Genomic DNA, 19,431 nt, shown 5'->3' with positions numbered 1-19,431 from the left:
TTCTTTGTTTCTGCGGACCCTTCCCACATCTCCCGCAGCCAGAGGATGAGATTCTGATGGGCCAAGCAGCCCCTGAGCTGTGGGAGGCCCCAGTCCTTCCCTCCACAGCGATGGCACCCCCTGGGGCCACCCAGATGGGCTGCTAGCTGTGTGAGTGCTGTCCCAGTTCAGGCTTGGGGAACAGTTTAATCGGGCTGAGTGCTGCCTCTGAGCTGGGTCAGCACCCACCCGCAAGCCATCCCCCTGGAGAGCCCTGGGGGGCACCACCACTGTAGTAGGAAGGACTGGGGACCCCTGCAGCTCAGGGCCCACCAGCAGCTCGGCCCCCAGCTGCAGGAGAGGCGGGCAGGCTCCATGAAAAAAAAAAAAAAAGATTGGGCCCCTTGCTGCTTCTGCCTTCAGCCTGCCTCTCCCATGGCAGGGGAAGGGAGGGGTCAAGTTGACAGAAGGCTGCAATGCTATGTTGCACATTAAACTGCGTGCGGATGTGGTTTTGTTTGCAACATGACAAACTCATTTAAATCGTAAAAAACCCTGCACACGTACAGTTTCTGCCCAGCGCATGGAGATCCAGCCGGCGGAGCAGGTGAAAGGCAGCCGGGAGCTGGAGCTTTAATTACAACACTCCACTTACTTTTATCTTGTGCCACCTCCTTCCACTTCATTGGGCCATCACTTGTCCCTTCCAGATCAGTTTTTATGTTATCTTCCCATCGTGGCCTTGGTCTACCTCAAGGTCTGATACTCTGCACATCAGCTTCCACTCCAAAAGTATTACCAGTTTGATGCAGTGGAATGACTTGCATCTTTCTGTATAACCCTGAACGTTATGTCAGTGGTGGCATGGTGCAGCTAGCAGCAGGGCCTCCCATGCCAAACACAATGAAGGGGAGAGACCAGACTAAAAGGAATACCTTATTCCTCCAGGCTGGGAGCTGGGCATGAGGTCAACAACCCCATCTCGTGGAAAAAACTAATGTTATGAAACCAAAACTAAAGCCTTGGACAAATATGAAATATGGACCGTGGGATGTTAGAAGTTTGCATACATGTGGAGTTTTGAAGTGTCTATTAATAAAGAAGAAATGGTATAATAGCAACATCTTAGCTATCCAAGAGGTAAGATAGCCTGGATGCAGAGATCTGAAGCCAGGAAACTATACCAATATACATATTGCTGCCAAAATAAGTTTTGCTTACTGACTTATACCGTATGCTCAGCTGAAGTATCTGACAAACCTAGACTACAATTTTCTATTTGTTTTACAAACCCTAAGAATTTAAAAGCAATAAATAAAAATAGTGATTTTTACCCTCTAATAAAAAAGTTACATTGCTATTCAAGACTATAGCTAGCCACAAGTAGTTTTGCAAAAAACTTAAAATACTATATTTGATTTTGCTTTGAAGTGTTTTTAAGGTCAGCATGTTATTTAAAAACCCACTAAATTTACATATATAGAAATGTTCATAGAGGGTGTTATAAAAACACTGTGAACACATTTTGCTTACCAAAATTGGAGGTCTTGGTAAAAAAAATTCTTTAAGTATTTTAATAAAAACTAAACATAATTCCCAAAACTATTATAAAAAAATGATACAAAAAATAATGGTTCTTTTCAAAATGAAAACTTTGAAAGAACTGAGTTGTTTCCAAAAATAGAAAATATTTATCACATTGAAGATTTTTGCAAGCAATAATGTCCAAAAAAGCATTTTCTATGCAGAAAAATTATTTGAAATAATTTTGAACAATGGCATAAGTAAAAGCATATTGTTGTAATTGAAAACAATTATCTGAAGCTGGCCTATGTAGCTGTGTTGTGCGTTAGTGTGTGCATGTGTATGTGGGTGTATGATTTAGTGTTCTATTTCTGTGAACTTTATGTGGGGATCTATATATTACCTTTATGGAAAGTTTTTCATTCATTCAGACATTGACAGATTGTTTTTGCTTTTGTCTTGGTAAAGCAAAATCTGTATTCTGAGGCTAGCATTGTATGTGTAGTTTAGCAAGAAAAGAGGATACAGTAACTTTGTGGTTAAATTATATACAATATACATATGAATAAGTATTTGAAGATAACCATTGAGTCACTAACATGTCAAAGTCCCTACCAAGCTTAGAGGCCCATAAAGCACACCAGCTTCTATAGCCAATGACATGGGAAAAAAGGTGATATGTCTGATAGAGAGAGTCCAGAGAAGAGCCACTTAAATGATCGGAGGCTGAAGAGCAAGCCATATGAGGAAAGGCTGACAAATACAGGACTGTTCAGCCTAGAAATGAGAAGACTTCAGGGGGATTTGGTGGCAGCTTATGAATATATCCAGGAAGAGCATAAACGGTCATAAACTCCAGGAAGATTTCAAACTGGATATAAGGAAAATCTTCTTTACAGTTTGTGACCAGGCTCTGGAATGGACTCCCAGCGGGGCTGGTGCAGGCACCTACCCTGGAGATCTTCAAAAGGAGACTGGACGCACACCTTGCTGGGGTATTTGACCCCAGCAGTCCCTCCTGCCCAGAGCAGGGGGCCTGGACCTGGTGATCTCATGAGGTCCCTTCCAGCCCTTAACTTCTGTGAATCTGTGATATCACATCTAGCTGACTTCAGCACCCCTGCCTGAATGACTCAGCTGGGTTGACTGGATGCAGTCTTTAGGAGGGATTAAATATATACCTTAACCACTCTACCACTGTACCCCATCAACAGCATGCATTTTATTTGTACGTTGTTGTTCTTGATGGAGAAGCAGTATTTATTTGGGGTCAAAGTTAAGATCATTGTGTTGTACATGCATATCTTTAGAGCTGCATAAGCATAGCTCAGAACTTAATACAGTTATCTGCAACTCTTATTGACTATGACCGTGATCCTACAAAAAATAGAATAGCTGCTAAACTTTATACACTGTGCATAGTCCCATTGAAGTCCAGAAAATGCATATACTGTGATATGTAAAGCTAATTATATGGGCAACTTTTAACAGGCTCAGGGACCTTCCATTGAAATTGTAGGTACTCACCATGTCTGAAAACTAGGCTCAACATATGTTCAGAGAAAGAGACAGGCTTTTACCTGAAATTGGATTCATTTTAGTCCACTACATTGAGAGGAGCAGAGAACTTTTTGCATGTAGGTGACACATGGTCATTCTTAGTTGTATAGTTCCAATGATGAACGTACTTATCAATAATGAATTCTCTCCCTATGACAATACAGGTTTCCCTCCCCAACCAGGGGGGTCAGATTCCTGAAAGTTCCCGTGATTGGCAAAACCAGCAGGGCTGGGGGAGCAGGAGCTGTGGGTGGGACGTAAGGAACACTAGAAAGGCTGCGAGTGCTGGGGGGGAGTGAGAGGCACAAGCAGGGCTGGGGGGCATTTTCCGACTGTACTCCCCCCTTCCCTGAAGCATGGATTCTCAAAACTGTGATTGGCAAAAGTGTGGGGGGCAAGGGAAACCTGCACTCTAAAACTGAAGAGCCAAGAAGTCTTTTTAAAAAAAATAAGCTAATTGCTAAGATAAAAAATTCCCATGTTTATTGATATCTGATCCAGAGAACATCTCAGCTGGCAGCTGATTTGCACAGCTTGTGCAAGAGGTGGACAGCTGTTTGATAATTGCTAATCCCTTTACATTCACTAACACTAGCAAGTAGCATCCCACTATCTTTGGACATCCCTCCAGTCAAACTTCCTCTCTTGCTGAAGACTGTAGTCTGGCTTTCTGCCAGTGTATACGTATAGAACTTATGTCAGTTCTGCTGCTGGAAACTTAGGTATGGAACAAGGTTACAACAATTAGTGCCCAGCTGAAAGAATTTCTCAGTGAAGTGTTGTTCCTGTATATCTCTCCACCACAATAGTGAGTAGTACAGTTCACGTAGACTACTGATGTTTTAGGAATCCTCTTTCTTCCTACCAAAGCTCGTGAAGAATGGAGAACATCTGCAACCAGTGTGAAGAATCCTAGTCATATCATTTCATCCTGCCATTTAAAAAGCACAAGCATCTTTCACTGGTAAGGTGAGAGAACCACCCAAGAGTCAGCTCTCAATGCTGCCTTCAAGACAGCCCTTTGTATGGTAAGGAAGAGAAGTTTGAGGAGGGTCATGATGGAGGTGGAAGGCAAAACGTTCCAGCCTCCACGGAGCTACTGCTATTACTGCTGTTCTGCCGGAGAACCCACATCTAAACACAACTGCCCCAGCCTCCGACCTGTGCTGATATTGCCTCAAATGACAAGACAGAAGCTGTGGAAAGACTAGCTCCTCTCTTATTGTCCCCTCTTTCCTTCACCTGCCCTCTTACAGTCCAGTACAGCAATGGCCCTTCAGGGACCCAAATGGAGGCTCCTGTTTGTCCTTCTCATTTGTTGCCTAAAAATCGAGCTTAGGAGCTATCTTTATCAGGACTGCCTTTGTGCTATTTGTATAGTGCCCTGATCAATTGGAAGTCCTTACGTATTTCCACAACAGGAAAATAAAATGCATAATGATGGTGAAGAAAGGTTAAAGAAACCAGGTATGCCTACACTGGAGACAATGAGATGATCAAGGCCCATTATACCAGTTTCCCAGCTACAGGAATAACCAAATAATGCAACATGCTTCATCATGAATTCATGGAATATGTTTCACAAAGTTTTCAAGAAGAGGCTGGATAGGCATGTCTGGTGTGGTCTAGTACCTGCATATTGTTCATGGGCATTAAAGTCCCTCCAATCCCGTTTCTATACTTCCATGCCTTCCTACCTGGAGCTGTCCAAATGAGGCCCCACATGCTTCCCTGCATGTCTATTCTTGTGGCCTAGCTCTTGCTTTACCTGATGGCTGAACTGTTTTGCTGTGATGTCTCTGGAGTTGCATTGTATTTCCAGTTACTAAGTATTCCTTATAAAGAGGGGGAAGGGGGCAGCAGCCTAACATCTACCAACAAACCTTAAAATGCAAAACCTCACCCCTAAGAAATATGGTTTTCACTCTGATTAGACTGCAGCCCCTTTAGTAAGGTAATACTGGGAGATTTCAGTTTTAGTTTGAAACGCAAGCCATAACCATCTGCAGATTTTTCAATGAGTTACTGAGCTCAATCTGCTTCCCTCAAGGCAGCCAGGTATCCCTCACTAGAAAAAGCACCCCTTGCTGACTGGTTCAGAGGATCTGGAGGTGGAATAAGCTATAGGAACCATACCACCTTTTTTTTGTTTTATTACTGTTTTCAATAGGAGCTAGTTATATTTAAGTGAGGAAAGTAGTTAAGTTTCTCCTTAAAGATAGATCAGTTATGTTCATTTCAGAAAAGGATGTGAATAGCAGGAAAAAAGCAGAGAATACAATGATCTATGGCTATGCTGGACTGAACACACCGAGTCTAATCCAAACATAGAAACTAAACAGTCACTTGAGGCCTGGCAAGTACTTGCCTCGGACACCGCCTAAGGATCTGGTGCTACCTGACAAAAGCCAAGGAATTGGGGTCAAGCATAATAGGGTGACCATATGTCCCAATTTGGCCAGTAGTCCCAGATTTCATAGGCCAGTTGATAAAGATTAAAACATGTGTCCTAGAATCACAGGGGCATGGGATGCAGTCTGGGAAGCAGGCAGAGCAGGCTGGCGCACCATGCCACTCTGCCTCTGCCTGCAGCAGCACCACTGACTTAGGGGATGGGGGCAGCATACAAGATTTCCTGTGGTCCCATATGGTCAACCTAAGCATAATGAAAATGTCAGACCATAGGAAAAGATGGATTTGGCTCCAGAAAAAAACCAAAATACACGAACTCAACACATACACATTTAGTCAGGAGAATCTGCCAACTTGTGAGACATTAGGCAGTTGGGTCAGGCATCCCCACCACATTAAAAAGAGAGGAGCTTTCTAAGAAGAGAGATCAAGATGCTAGGCAAGACAAGGAGACACTATGACTAATAGGGCAGCTGCCTGCCAGGTGAAAAATAATGTATATGTAGTCCAAGAAGTCTTTCCAAATACTGACCTGGTTTTATTTTCTGCCTACAGTGCCATCTGGAGGTCACCTACAGTTTTTAATGCCTTACTTATGGCAAAAATTAGACAAAGGAAGGAAACCTGGTTTTATTGGTCAGGCTTTGAGGAAAAAAACCCCACAAGAATATATAGTTTTTACAAGAACAAAGTTATGCAAATCTTTGAAAAAACAGCTTGACTGCTTGCAAGCACACAGTTTATAAGAGTGACAAGACAAGATTTATAAGTCCAATAGGTTGAGAAATCCAAAAGATCTACAAGAAAAAAGAAAAAAAAGCAACAACCTCCCCCCCCCCCCCCAACCTGTTCCAGGCAGGCAGCTTTACATAAATCTGTGTTTTCTGGGTTCTGGGACTGAAAGTGCCATCAAGTCTACTTTCGCAGAGAACTCCTCCTCAAGAGCATTCTAATGCGAGAGAAAAAGAGAGAGAAGTCAGTAAGAATGGAAATAAATTTTCACATCTGTTAGATCAATATGCATCTGATAAACCCATTTGGATGTTTTGTGTATTTATCAACTCAAATACGTTACTATGATTTTGAGTGAACCAGCAGCTCTCAGTTCTATAAGCACCCACGTGAGAGCAAGTTCAGCATTTATCATCTCATAAAAGTAGTAAAATGCATGGAGTCCAAGAACCGAGAAGTCAGGATTACTAGTTCTCATGATGATCCAAAGGGTACACAGTATTGTTTCAAAAATTATAATCTTGTTGCCAGGGCAATTCCTAAATATCAAAAAATATGGCATTTTATGCCTCCATTGTCTAGGAATGATAAATAAGCCAAAAACATATTTGTTACATGAACATCTATGTCTGTCACCATGGCAGCAAAGAGATTCATCTCAGTAGTCATCGCAGACTTCACACCTTGGATACCAGCGACCTGTGCCGGCCCGCTTTGCGGTTGTAGGAATGCAACATTTTTAGAACCAAGCAGCTGGCAAGGGGCAAGTCCATGGTAGAATCTCTCATTCTTCTGTGGTATGACGCACAGAACAGGAACGTTGGCGATTCCTTAACCTTTATAGTACTAAGAGATGTAGTTAACTGCGTCAGTCTGAAGTCAGGAAGAAAAGCAGGGTAGAGATATGCCTTATAGACTGACTAAATCAGAGGTGCAATGACCTCCTGCTCACTAAAGCTTGTGTGTCTGATTCAGTCAATTTGAAGGCTGTATCTCTACCCCGCCTTTCTGCTTTGTATAAAACTGATATTAAATATACAAAAATCAGGCACATGGAAAAACAGCAAATAAAATGCTGAAAAAAGTTCATGGGCTTCACATCCTTCTCCGAAAGGCAACTCAACACTGCCAGGTTACTCAAAACTCCAAGGGGAAAAGTTCTGCTGTTGCTGAAGACAAGACATATTTCTGAAACAAAAGGTCATCTGAAATGTCGTCTCCCCAGTAGTAAAGCACAGAATGAATAGTCTTGGGGAAACAGATTCTGAGCGGCAGTTTCATGTTCACAGTGGCCCTGGATATTCATGGGAGTATCCAGGGCTGCTAGAACCCCATAAGGGCTCCAAAAAGGTAGCTCTGAATAAAGTACTTAACATCAGTCAAGCCAGGAGCTGACAGAGCACGGATGTCATCTGCATGGTCCTTAATCAAAAAGGAACATCTGTCTTCCAGTCCAGCTCCTGACTGCAAAAAGTATCAAGTGCCTCCACCACCCTTCAGGAATCTGAGAGTGGCAATGCCGTCACTAGCACAAATAGCAAAAGCACATCAAGAGGGCACGCCGACAATTAGTCCCTCAGCCTGTTAGTCTCACCGACGAGCATCATTTCCATTTAATCCGAGCCACAGTTTCATCTAGATCTTATTCTCTGGAGCACATCAAAACTAGAATCCGAGACAAATGAACCCTCAACCAACCAAATGCATATTTAAAATAAATAAATTGGGAGTGTTGAGCTTGTTCTGGAAGCAACAGCATGCATTTTAAGTCTCCATTAACAACAAACCCCCCTTACCAGCTCCCGCTTTACTTCTTCAATCTTCACTCGAGCAAGGGAAGGATTCTAAAAAGAAAAAGGGTATGTTAAGGAAAGGTGGTGGTTCTTCAGCTTGAATCAAGGGGTTCCCTCAACCCCCAATTTTAATGAAGGCAGACAGGGAAGTGAGGGCTACAGTTTAAACAAATTATCTCTATATGCAGCTCCCACATGCAAGATCTTCAAAAAAAAAAAAAAAAAAAAAAAAAAAAAAAAAAAAAAAAAAGGTCAATGCACCTTACAAGACATACTGAAATTAAAAACTATGCTAAAGGCAGGCACATAGGCAAAACCCTCTCCAAGGATGTGGGAGATTTGTGGAGGCTGGAGATGCAACTGAACTTGTATGACTCGGGTGGGGGAGCTACTTAAATTTGTCTGTGCTTCTGCTTCCCACATGTAAAAGTCAGAGTACTGCTTCCCTGCCTTCTAGGTGTGTTGTGAGGCACTTGGGTACTATACCAACAGAGGCCATATTAGGTAGCCAAGACAGACAGAAGTGCAAGTCTCAAAACTAGTGATTCTCAGCTACTGTATCAGGACACCCTGGGATGCTGCCAGATCCTTTGAAGGGTGCAGTGACATGTGAGAAGATGTAAGGAGACAAAGTGAAATGTGAAGAAATAAGCAGATAGACACAGGCCAGGTTTGTCCCTGCCTGAACAACTTTCTACCTTCAATTGCCAAGCCCCTCTGCAACACAGTAAGCACTGTAATATGCAAGTTTGTTTTTGAAATTGGGTACCACTCAACTCACAGAAGTTATGGAAGGTGCCTCGAGTCTGATGAGGGTGCCTCAAGTCCAAAAAGGCTGAGAAGCACTGGTCCAAGACTAGGTCACCATCCCTGCACCACCTGTAATTGCTGCAGCATTTTCCCTACATCCATGAGGGAAGATCCTTCATTATTGATTTGAGAAAGGAATGCCAGGTTAGCAATTCATCAGCTTCCAAAGGAGCTGTGCAAGTGCTGCAGACTGTCCGCCAAGCAGTAAGCTATCAGCTTCGTGCACAGGGAGGTGGCTGGATTCTTTTCACTTTATGACTTAACAGATAACTAGTTGGCTCCAATTTCTTTAAACAAGTGACATTCTTACAACGATCTTGTTCATTAAAATGGTGTCCGAAAACAAGGATCTTTCCTAGTTTACGTCTACTGACTTCTTCCATACACAAAGACTGCTTTATGGAAAACTTTGCTAGTATCTCAGCCCTCCAAAGAACAGCTAACAAAGTACTAGCATCCAAGCCTCCCACCAAAGTTAAAGGAAGTTGTGGAGTGCTGAATGTTTCCACATGTCAGGACACTTATTTAAGTGTTTAACACAGATTTAAGCACCTACATCTGGGACTTGTGTTTTTAAAATCTTGGCAAGGTTCTCCAAGTACTGTGACCATTTATACTGCCATTCAAATGAACATTGGGAGTAGTACAATGTACCAGTAGATCCAAAGCATGATTTATACACCTTCTAAATACCTTGATAAGTCTTCAGATATTTTATTTTTCTCCAAACTTTCCCAGCTAATTCTCCTTGATGCCTAGCTCACCCAAATGTTTTATCTGGGTCATATTCCTATGCATTATGGTAACAGGATTTGAAAATCACTCCAGCAGAGCCACTTACTTCCATGTGCCTCGATCGATGTGTAAATAACCTTCTATTGAAGCACAATCCTCTGTCTAGACAATTTATTTATGGAATCTTCACAGAGATTTGGAAACAGCACAACTATGAGTCTGTTAAGGCCATTGTAACAAAATGTACTTCCACATAAGCAATTATGTGTATAATATTGCAGCTCTAAACATAAATGCCATTGCAGAAGTTAGGCAGACAGTGAAACTTCTGCTAAGTATAGCACTTAAACATGGAGCTATTGCATTGTCTTTATATCTAGCTAAAACACTGCGTGAAAACCAGAACATAGTGAAGTAATTACAGGCGTTAAGTCCAGGTAGGACTCCAGTTTCTTCTTCAAAGGCCTGGTCTGCTGCTTTAGTTCAGCTAGTTTCTGTGAACAGAGGAAAGCAGATGGTTATATTACAGTCTAATTTAGAGTTAGTGATGCAGATCAATTACACAGCCATTAAGTTAACAAAAGCATTGCTGAACTCCTAGATGTTTTGTTTAAGTTTCAAGGAGGCCCAGTGTCCTATTAAGAATCTAAAAGTCTTCAATCGTTATTTAGTCAAACTCAGTGGAAATTAGACACTGGTAGAAAAATGGAATTTTCCCTTATGAAAACATACAATCCTCTTTCAGGCAGCACTCCCAGCCAGTCTCAGTTTCCTGATCTCTGGGAAAGGAGATGGCAATTTCAGTTCAAAGCCCAGAGGACAGATATTCTTCTTACCAAAAAAACCCACTACAACTGGCTCTGCAACCCCTTTTCAGCAATCTTGGAGGCCAATGACTAAATAAGACTGTGCTGTTTCACTCACACCCCTAAAAGGACGGGGCCAAAGTGATAATTGTAGTGGCATGGGAAGCATCTGCTGTTACTTCTGAGGCTGTACCCATGTAAAGGATGAAGAAGAATTAATTTTTTATAATGAAAAGCCAAAGCTCTTCAGAGCAGTCATTTCCTTTAAAAAAAGATGAAACCATTATGCATTATGAAGCTGGATTCAAACTTGCATTTTACAGTTGCCTATAGTTAAAAAGCTACCTATACCTTATGAGGAAGTGTTATTGATAGATTTAAGTCCAATGGAAACATTTTAAATCAATTTTGCTTGACATATTGTGGGGTGCAAATATTTTCCCAGGGTACTGGGTCATGAAAATCAACAACATAAAAATAATGTGGCTGTTTTCATTGTTCAAACTACACAAGAAATAATACATCAAGAATGGTAAAAAGTAATTCACCCATTTGAAAATGTGTTACAGTACTAAATAGTGATAGTCCTGTTATGAGGAAGAAATAGCCACATCCTATGTGCTTCATCATCACAGAACTGGAGGATTGTTAATAAGTAACACAGGAAGCATATTGTTTAAAAACAAAATGATTTGTGAAAGCGTCCTTTTAACAAGTTAGCCCTTCATGATCTCACATTGCATTAAAACCATTATATGCAAATGAACTAGATGAGGAATTGAGATGTAAAGTTTGGATCGCAATTTGAAAGGACACCGCCACAATTTTACAAGCATTTGAATGTGTCATTGTGTTGGACTGATCACAAAGCAGCGTGTATCCCCATGGATAACAATCTTTCTTTAAACTACCCAAAGGACCAAATTTCCATCTTATCACAAAAACACCCACCTCTGAGAGGCTCACTAATGACTCATGTGTCAGGGAGGGGTCCATCCCATTTGCAACAAGCTGCTCCTACAAGAGACAAACAAACAAACAAACAAACAAACAAACAAACAACAGTTCCTTCAGTCTGAGCAGTGAATCCTGCTCTTTTATGGAAACACACACACTGAGGTAGTCTATGGGTGGCAAAGATGTGGCATACGGGCCTTTTGGAGGAGCTGAGAAGTTGAGGGAGAGCCCTACTATCAAATTCTGGCATATGAAGCCCTACCAAGGATGTGTGTTTTTGGCAGAGACACAAGCAATGGGAAGTTAATGCCACCACCAATCACCTTACTGAAAGATCCAGCCCCCAAGGAGCCCTGTGGTCTGGGGCTCCATTACACCAAGTGCACAGAGATGCGTTACAGCTTACTTGCATACTTACGAAAGTAAAGCACAGAGAGAAACAAGAATGGTTTATGGCAGCAGGAACGTATAGTGAAGTGCAAATATTGATGCAATTTTACATACAGAGTTAGTTGTTACAAAACTTCATAGAAAAGCAATATACCTTTCTAAAAAAAAAAAAAAAAAAAAAAAAAGTCAGCATGACTCAAGATCTAATAAGGCTGCGAGTAGGATGTCAACTATCATACACTACCAGTCTGCCCAAAGGAAGGTGACAAAATTATAGCAGTGCTGGGAAGCTTAGTCTCATAAAAAACACTTAATTAGCTCAAAACTGGGTTTCAGAAACAATTAAGGAACTAATATACAGTGCACATTACACTGCACCCCCCCCATTAAATAAAGTGTGACAGCTGAAGCAGACTCCCCACTGTGGGAGGCTGAGAAGTTCCAGGAATGCATCTGCAGGTTAGTGAAAAATCTGTGTGTTAAGGCCCAGTTTGACAAGGCAATGCCTACCTTTCACAATAACAATGCAAGTTCCTTTACACCAACCTCTGCAGCCTTGATCCTGAATTTGAAGTCCTCGGATTTGTTCTTCAGGAACTTCATATTTTGGGTTCGGCCGTCAGCTTTTGCTTTTTCCACCATTACATGTTCTTCTGTTTTCTTAAGGTCGCTTTCAGAAGAAAGAGAAAATAGTTGCTTTTCAGAAAGAAAAACCAGGGTCAGTGTATGCAGTTGACCAACTTTCCTCTAAATTAAGCCCTCACATAAACATCCCAGAGGGCCAAAGTCAAGCAGAAAACTAAGTTTAATTCAGTCCACAACAGATCACTCCATCAGCAAGACGATATTTCCATGGCCACAGACTCCCAAAGTCATGAGATAGTCCCATTGATCTCTAGGTGTCTTCACGAAAAGCCAGGACACCTGTACACTCTCTCAGAGCAACAAAAACTTTGACTTGCTTCTCTACCATCTACTAACGTGTTATAATGGCTGCACCCTTTTCCACTGCAATTCTAGAGTAAGCTACAGTGTACAGAACTGGTTTTATACTAGACTATGTTTGTCTGTCTAGGTCCTATCTGAAGTCAATTTACTGCAAGGTCCTGCAACTGACATTTTAAAAGTTGCTGTAAACTACAGGCATGTTTTAAAACTGAAAATTCAGATCTCTTTACTGAGCACAGTCAACATACAACATTTCAGAGACCAATAAAAACAATTCCCATTTCCACCTCCTTCCCCTCCACCACGTTGCTTCCCCTTACTCACTCCTGAAGACGCTTTTCTAGCACCAGTGCTTTGGTTAGCTTTTCCCTAAAGGTGGTCAATTCAAGTTCCAATTCTCTATTCCTCGATTCCACTTTATGCAAGTCTGAGGTCAAATCATTGATAGCAGGGATAAAGCTAACAAGATAAAAGATTTCAGGGGCATGGTTAGAAAGTGGTATCATGTGATCCTGAAGCTTATAAAAATCATTTATTCTCTCCCTTTTATTTCTCGAGTTTGCTCTTGTATGACAGCCATTGGGTTTGCCACTAAATCAGTCTGTTGAAACTACCTTGTTTCAACAGACTGATTGGTACCTAATACCTCTCAAATAACTAAGAACTTCTTAATACTGTAGTGAGATACAGCCTAACATTTTAATAGCTGTATGATGCATTCTACATTTATCTAGCTCCTTTCATCTCAATGTATTTTACGATCAAACTTGCACAGGCACTGGAAAAGCAGCCATGTTGTGGTGGATGCTGGTAGCCAGCCCAAGCACAACTGCTGAAGGAGGGAAAAGAAGAACAAAGGAAGAAGGGGTCTGTAGCAAGACTGATTCTGAAGGCAGCTGTGGCACCTCCAGGTACATGAACCTATCCCCACTCCTGCTGCTCAAGGCAACCTCACTATTCTGCCTGGTACACCCTGATGCAACTGTATTTTATATTGGGAGGCTGTTCCCCAGAGTTCCTGAGTATCTACTGGGGCTGCACTTGACCCAACTGCTCCCGCTTTGCCAGACCCCCTTGGTCTGGCTCTTGGCAATCGACATCCAAAATCTGTTATCCCATTCTGTGCCTCACTGGCACGTCTAACTTAACAGGCCTTGCCAGCCCTCTGTTCCTTTGGTCACTAGCTTGCCTTAGGGCTTTAACTGTGGCTTTCAGCCACCCCCATTGTCATGCTCATGCCTCACAGATCTTACTCTGGATTCATTTTTTGGGGTCCTCTGGCCATCTGCCCACCAGGCTCTTGGCCACACCCTGTCTCTGGGCCCTTGGTCCTGTTCTGGCATCAGACTCTCTTGGGCTTCAGTCCCTTACCCCAGGCTTTACCCCTTATAGCCTCCACCCATCTCTGGGCCCCAGGCCCTGACTTGGCTGAAACTAAGTCTACATCAGGCTATACAAATTTACCTGCTTCTCTATAGAGACTGGGGGCTAGCCAGTACGGCTGTGCGAAATTCAACCAGCTGTTTCAATTCAACACTATTTAGACTCATTCTGAGCTCAAAACACTCAAATCAAATGAAAGGCTGAGAAACAAAATGAAGGGCTGCAAAATGTTTCACGTTTCAAAGCCCTCAGTGAAGTGGTGAGAGACGGGGGAGAACCAGGGCTGCGCTCCCAGCCCAAGCTGGGAGCGCAGCCCTGGTTCTCCCCATCTCCCACTGCTGGGCTGGGAAATCGATAAAAGCACAGGGGGAATGGCGGCGCTGGGGATGGGGAGTTAGCCCACCTGGGCTGACTCCCCATCCCCAGCAAAAACATCAAAACAGCCTGTTTCTGCAGAACAGAACGAAACAGCTGTTTTGAATCAAACTGAAATTCGAAACTGAACGCTGTTCCGTCAAAACTCAAGGCAAAACGGAATAGTGCCATTTCGCACAGCCCTACTGGTCAAGGACGGCTCCCGTTCCCCTGCGCTGCAATGCAACTCGGGTGAGGGAAAGGAAGCAACTGAGAATAAATAGTCAATTAGAGCTTCCCAATTCTTTGCCTGAACCCATGTTAGAGCAGCCTGGGAGCTACTGTCATATGCCAGCTGGCAGAACAGCCCCAATGAACCATATGCCAGATAGAGATAGTCAGAGTGCCAGATACTGCAGCCTCCTGCCTGGTTTCACTCTATCTTCAGAAGCAAGGGCTGCAGAGAGAGAGGCACAGGAAAAGCCTGTGCCATCTCTACAGCTCTTAAGGCTCCCCCATATCAGAACCTCCCAGGACGAGACTTGCAGATGGTTTCCATTCCTTTTCTTGATGCTATTTTGGTAGCATAAGAGTGGTACAGGGGCAGAGAACTGGCCCCAGAGTTCTGCTTGTAGCCTCTAGTCTGCAAAGGTTGGACAACCACTGACCTAGACTGTCCTTTTAGGGACACCAAAACCTGTGGGAAGAGTTACCTTGCTAGGGAAGTGTCCTTTGTTTCAAGTGCCATTGCACTATCTACCAGTGCATTCAAATAGTGGGTGCCCATCTTGGACAGACAGGTCAAGGAAAGGTTCACGCTTTGTGTTAGAAGATCCTGTAGATAGTGGGCTGCAAAAACGCAACAGTCATCACTTATTTGTTAAGTCATACATAGCATTGTACACACTCAATACTAGGACAGTGGACAGATTTAACAGTTACACGGGTATAAACTATTACAAGAGCACTGCTACCTCTACATGCTCCTGCAGCAATGAATGCATTGCAAACCATTGCAATTTTACCCTGCTTCACTCAGTATTTTAGCTTATCTACACTGCCACAGAAGTGTGCCAATCCAAGTTATGATATAACAGCTAGTGACTGCTCCCCAGAGCAAATTTGTCCTTCTTCTTTCAAAGATGTGGAACACTACATTATTCTGCAAGTTTGTTGAAGCAAAGAGCCTGACCACAATCTGATAAGATGCAGTAAAGAGCCTGGTACTCTGTGTATTATTTTGCAATACAAGTCCTTTGGGCTAATGAGGAACCTCAGGATCCCAGTGCAGGGACACCTCCTGTAACGGCACTCCAACACAACAGGTAACTATTCACAAAAGAGATATGCATCAATTTATATTCAAATATTTACATACATACATTTATATTCATATACATACACTGCTACCTATTCTAAGGTTTAATCCATGACTCCATTAATTTATGAAGTAGTACTAACTAACTTAATGCTTACAAATACATGCAACTTTGTAACAACATAAGGACACGTATATGCTGATGATCACACACCCCATAGAACGACAGTCAATCTATTCCCCACACAGTAAAGCAACTGTATGTGCGTCCAAAGCCAGAAAGAAACAAAACAGTTCCACCCCTTCATTTGTAAAAAAATGATACAGGCTAGGTAGGTCTGTCATAGATGCCCAGAATAACAGTCTTTCAGCTGACTGCTGTTGCCTTGAGGTCACTTTAGTTCATGCAAGCATAATCAGGTGTGGGTGCAATGGGAGCTCCCTCAATGGCCCTGGGGTTCTGCTCCCAACGATGCCCCATGCCCCCGCTTGGCCTTCTGCAACACAAACAGCCTGTCCCACGACACCCCTTTCTGCCCCTCAGACAAGGCTGGTGGGTCTACTTTCCTGGTTGCTTATTCCCATGGCCCTCTTTGACACTTAAGGCTTCTCTAGTATGCCACCCCTGCCCCCTGCATTGTCCTCAGCTGCACTCTCACTAATTGAGGCTGGTTTCCCCTCAGGAATCCCCATGCAAGGGTCCATTACAAGGGGAGAGGGCTAAGCCCACTCACCAACTCCCAGTCCCAGGTGCTTCCCCTTTAAATCAGAGAGAGGGCTCGCCTCTGGGCTCTGCTTGCTTCCCTCACTCACACAACAAGTGGTTTTGCTCCTGCAGCCTCCCACACATGCTGCTCTGGCCCCCCAGAGAGACCCCTGCAGCATCCTCACAGCTGTTTGTCCCTCTCTCCACTCCCCAACTGTCCTTCACACCAGATCTCATCCTGACTGCAGAATTCTGGGGTCTGAGGCGGATCTTGTTTCTAGGGCCTGAAAGCAAAATTGCTCCAGTCCTTTCATTCTGGTGTCCTCTGGGGAACAACAGTCTCCCTGGCTCAGCCTGGCTCTGGCTTGCCATGAGATAGTAGAAAGGGTACTTGCCTGTAGGGGCTGTTATAATCCGTTAGGCTGAGAAGGGTATCAAGTAAAAACCTTGCAAGGGATGTCTCTTTAGCATTGGAAATGTTAAAATAAAGTTAGGATGGCAGCCTGATCTGCTCAGTTTAAGAGATATATGCTCTGCATGTTACCAAACACACTCCCTGCAATTACCTGAGAAATTAGTGAATAGCAGCATTGCTCTTTCAAAAATCCAGAAGCATTTCCAACTAGTAGGAAATTTACATTGTTTCAGGCACTTGAGAACACCATTTTCCCCATCACCAGCACCCTTCTGCTTTTAGCACTGCTATTTCAGAGCTTCACTATCCAGCCTTGCAGTTTGGGAAAGTTCAGTGTCTAAAGCTGCTGGTCTGTATTTACAGTCTGCTTGAGCTGACTGTAAATACAACTAACTGCCCAAAAAACTATTATTGGGCAGCCTGGCATCATCAGATAGTTTTTTGGGAGGAAAGCATTTTTTTAAAAATGTAGTGTGTGACACAGTACAGAGTACTAGAGTGAAATCATAGCTTACTGGCATCTTTTTATAAAGAGTTAACAACTTTATAAGTCCATTTCCTGTAATCAGAACCAAAAGCTCCAAGCTCACCTTCTAATTCATATTCTGCCGTCTTCTGTTTCATGTCATCTATCAGCAGAGAGATGTCCCGGTCCCTGGTTTCATTGCATTCTGCAAGTTCGTGCAAAATGTCAACAGCCCGTGCGTTCACTTTGTATTGTGGAACGGGCTGGTCCCCATACACTTTTTTTAGCCATAAAGTAACCTGCCAGGAACGTGGAAGGAAGTAATCAGATCAGCATAATGCAGGGGAAATAAACAGCAGAGGAGAAAACAGGAATCCTTTATGAATCCTAGTCCTGTTTGTCAAATCTTGCCCACACTTCGAGAGAAAATTACTTCAGTGATAAGAGGCCAACAACAGGCAATGACAGAAGCACTGGCACAATCTGGGTTCAAGCAGGGTTAGGCCCTGGACAGACAAACATATACTTGCATGACCTGCATCATTTTTAGGATGGGCAGATGTGCAGCTATCCCAGAGTAAGTAAAGAGTGACTCTTACATATCAGCTCAGAGCAGTAGGTGCTTCTTACTGCTACTAGGTGGCAGGAAAGTTTGTGACAGCCTGCTTGCCTTGGAGAAATGGTTATGCTATGAGGGATATGGACAGATGAAAACTAGATGAGGATGGAGCTGGGCTGTTCCGTGGTGGCAGATGACAGAACAAGGAGCAATGGACACAAGTTGCAGCAAAGGAAGTTTTAGATATTAGGAAGAGTTTTCTCGCTAGGAGGGTAGGAAGACACTAGAACAGGTGACCCAGGGAGGTGGGGGAAGCTCCATCCTTGGAGGTTTTCAAAACCTGGACAGACAAAGCTTTGGTTGGGGTGATCTAATTGGGGATGATCCTACTTTGAGCACGGTTTGGACTAGATGTGACCCCTTGAGGGCCCTCCCAACCCTAATTTCCTATGATACTATGACCTTTGCAGGCAGGTGTAACAATCTAGTCCGTTTGGGCTCTGACTAGCGAACCAAACAATTGAAACATCAAGCAGGGCCCCATTATCACAGTATCCAGGCAGCTTGCAGGACTTGTGAATCACAAAGAAGTCAGAGCGGAAGGGACCTCCATAGGTCTAGTCCAACCCTTTGCCTGAAGCAGGATATCCTTATCCAAACCACCCTATACAAATCCATCATCTAAAACGCTTCATTCAGCTGCTTTCAGCCCCGACAAGAAACAACACCTTCATCTGCTATAGATAAAGCAGGGAGGCCACAGCAGCCAAGGTCCTGCTTTTAAAAACGGTTCTTAACAAATGCTCAGAAGATCCCAGGAAGTGAGCGCAGCGCGCCACTAGAGAAAGGCAAAACCAGTCTGATCAGTCCACACACATCTGGCCATGAGGTAAAATACCTTCCTGACTCCAAACGCGGCAACCGCTCTGACCGCAAGCAGAGGGGCAAGACCAGAGGTGGGCAAAATAGCTGATCCGGCGCAGAGCCGGACTCCACTTCCCAGCAGCCCCTGCCCGCAGGGCTGGAGCCAGTCTCCGTGGAGTCCCCACACACGGGAAAGCCCGAGGCTAGGGTTGCCATGGAGACCGGCCCCAGCCACTCCGGAGCGGCTGGGATGTCGCTATGGGGTCCGGGGGGGGTTCGCAGGGCAGGGCCGCAGCCTGTAGCCTGCAGGCTCCGGGCAGGGCGCGCGCAAGCAGGGGATCGCGGCTCTGCCCCAGCCCCTTGCAGCGGCACAACTCGACCGAGGCACCAGGTGCGGGCTGGATCACGCTGCCCAGCAAGGACCCGGGGAGCAACCTAACCTGGCAGATCCGGCCTCAAGCAACTCCCCACGGGGCAGAGCGGGGCCCTGAGCTCAGCTCCCCAAGGGCCCGGGCGGCCACACCCTTCCCTGGCCTTCCCCCGCTCCGCTCGTTGCCCTGAGACCGCAGCTCCGAGACACGCCACGCCCTCACCCGTGCCAGCTTCGCCTCCATTCCGCCTTGAAATCCTCCCGCCTCCTTCCCGGCAGCCCCCGCGCCCCGCCTTAAACGACCGAAGGGGAGGGGCCGGCACGTGCCGAAGATGTTTCCGCCGCGTGCA

The 19,431-nt window shown here is 44.1% G+C and overlaps 1 protein-coding gene across 2 annotated transcripts; it reads right to left on the bottom strand.

The window, feature by feature from the left end:
• Positions 1-6,090: 6,090 nt before the first annotated feature.
• HAUS1 (HAUS augmin like complex subunit 1) lies at positions 6,091-19,431 on the bottom strand. 2 transcript variants are annotated; one of them, XM_090037735.1, is made up of 9 exons: positions 19,305-19,431; positions 17,413-17,587; positions 15,097-15,232; positions 12,971-13,105; positions 12,245-12,368; positions 11,303-11,368; positions 9,968-10,039; positions 8,004-8,051; positions 6,091-6,424 (listed from the first exon to the last, which is right to left on the bottom strand). In XM_090037735.1, exons 1-9 carry the CDS (start codon positions 19,323-19,325, stop codon positions 6,341-6,343), a joined length of 861 nt encoding a protein of 286 aa, XP_089893861.1. In that variant the 5' UTR covers positions 19,326-19,431; the 3' UTR covers positions 6,091-6,340. The 2 variants fall into 2 exon arrangements, with proteins under 2 accessions (XP_089893861.1, XP_089893862.1); XM_090037736.1 differs by lacking the exon at positions 19,305-19,431 and adding an exon at positions 19,152-19,271.

This window comes from Crocodylus siamensis, chromosome 3 (genome assembly GCF_052110815.1).
Source record: "Crocodylus siamensis isolate JL-2025a chromosome 3, ASM5211081v1, whole genome shotgun sequence".
Taxonomy (NCBI): domain Eukaryota; kingdom Metazoa; phylum Chordata; order Crocodylia; family Crocodylidae; genus Crocodylus; species Crocodylus siamensis.
The sequence above is the reverse complement of the archived record's forward strand: the minus strand, read 5'-3'. Positions and strand labels throughout refer to the sequence as shown.

What these genes read in the sequence shown, in the direction of transcription:
- HAUS1 (XM_090037735.1), bottom strand. Translation starts at nt 19,325, where the DNA reads ATGGAGGCGAAGCTGGCACGG. An exon ending in GGCAGAATATGAATTAGAAG is followed by an intron (nt 15,233 to 17,412) that starts GTGAGCTTGGAG and finishes GCGTTTTTGCAG; the next exon opens with CCCACTATCTACAGGATCTT. An exon ending in CTAGAAAAGCGTCTTCAGGA is followed by an intron (nt 12,369 to 12,970) that starts GTGAGTAAGGGG and finishes TTCTTCTGAAAG; the next exon opens with CGACCTTAAGAAAACAGAAG.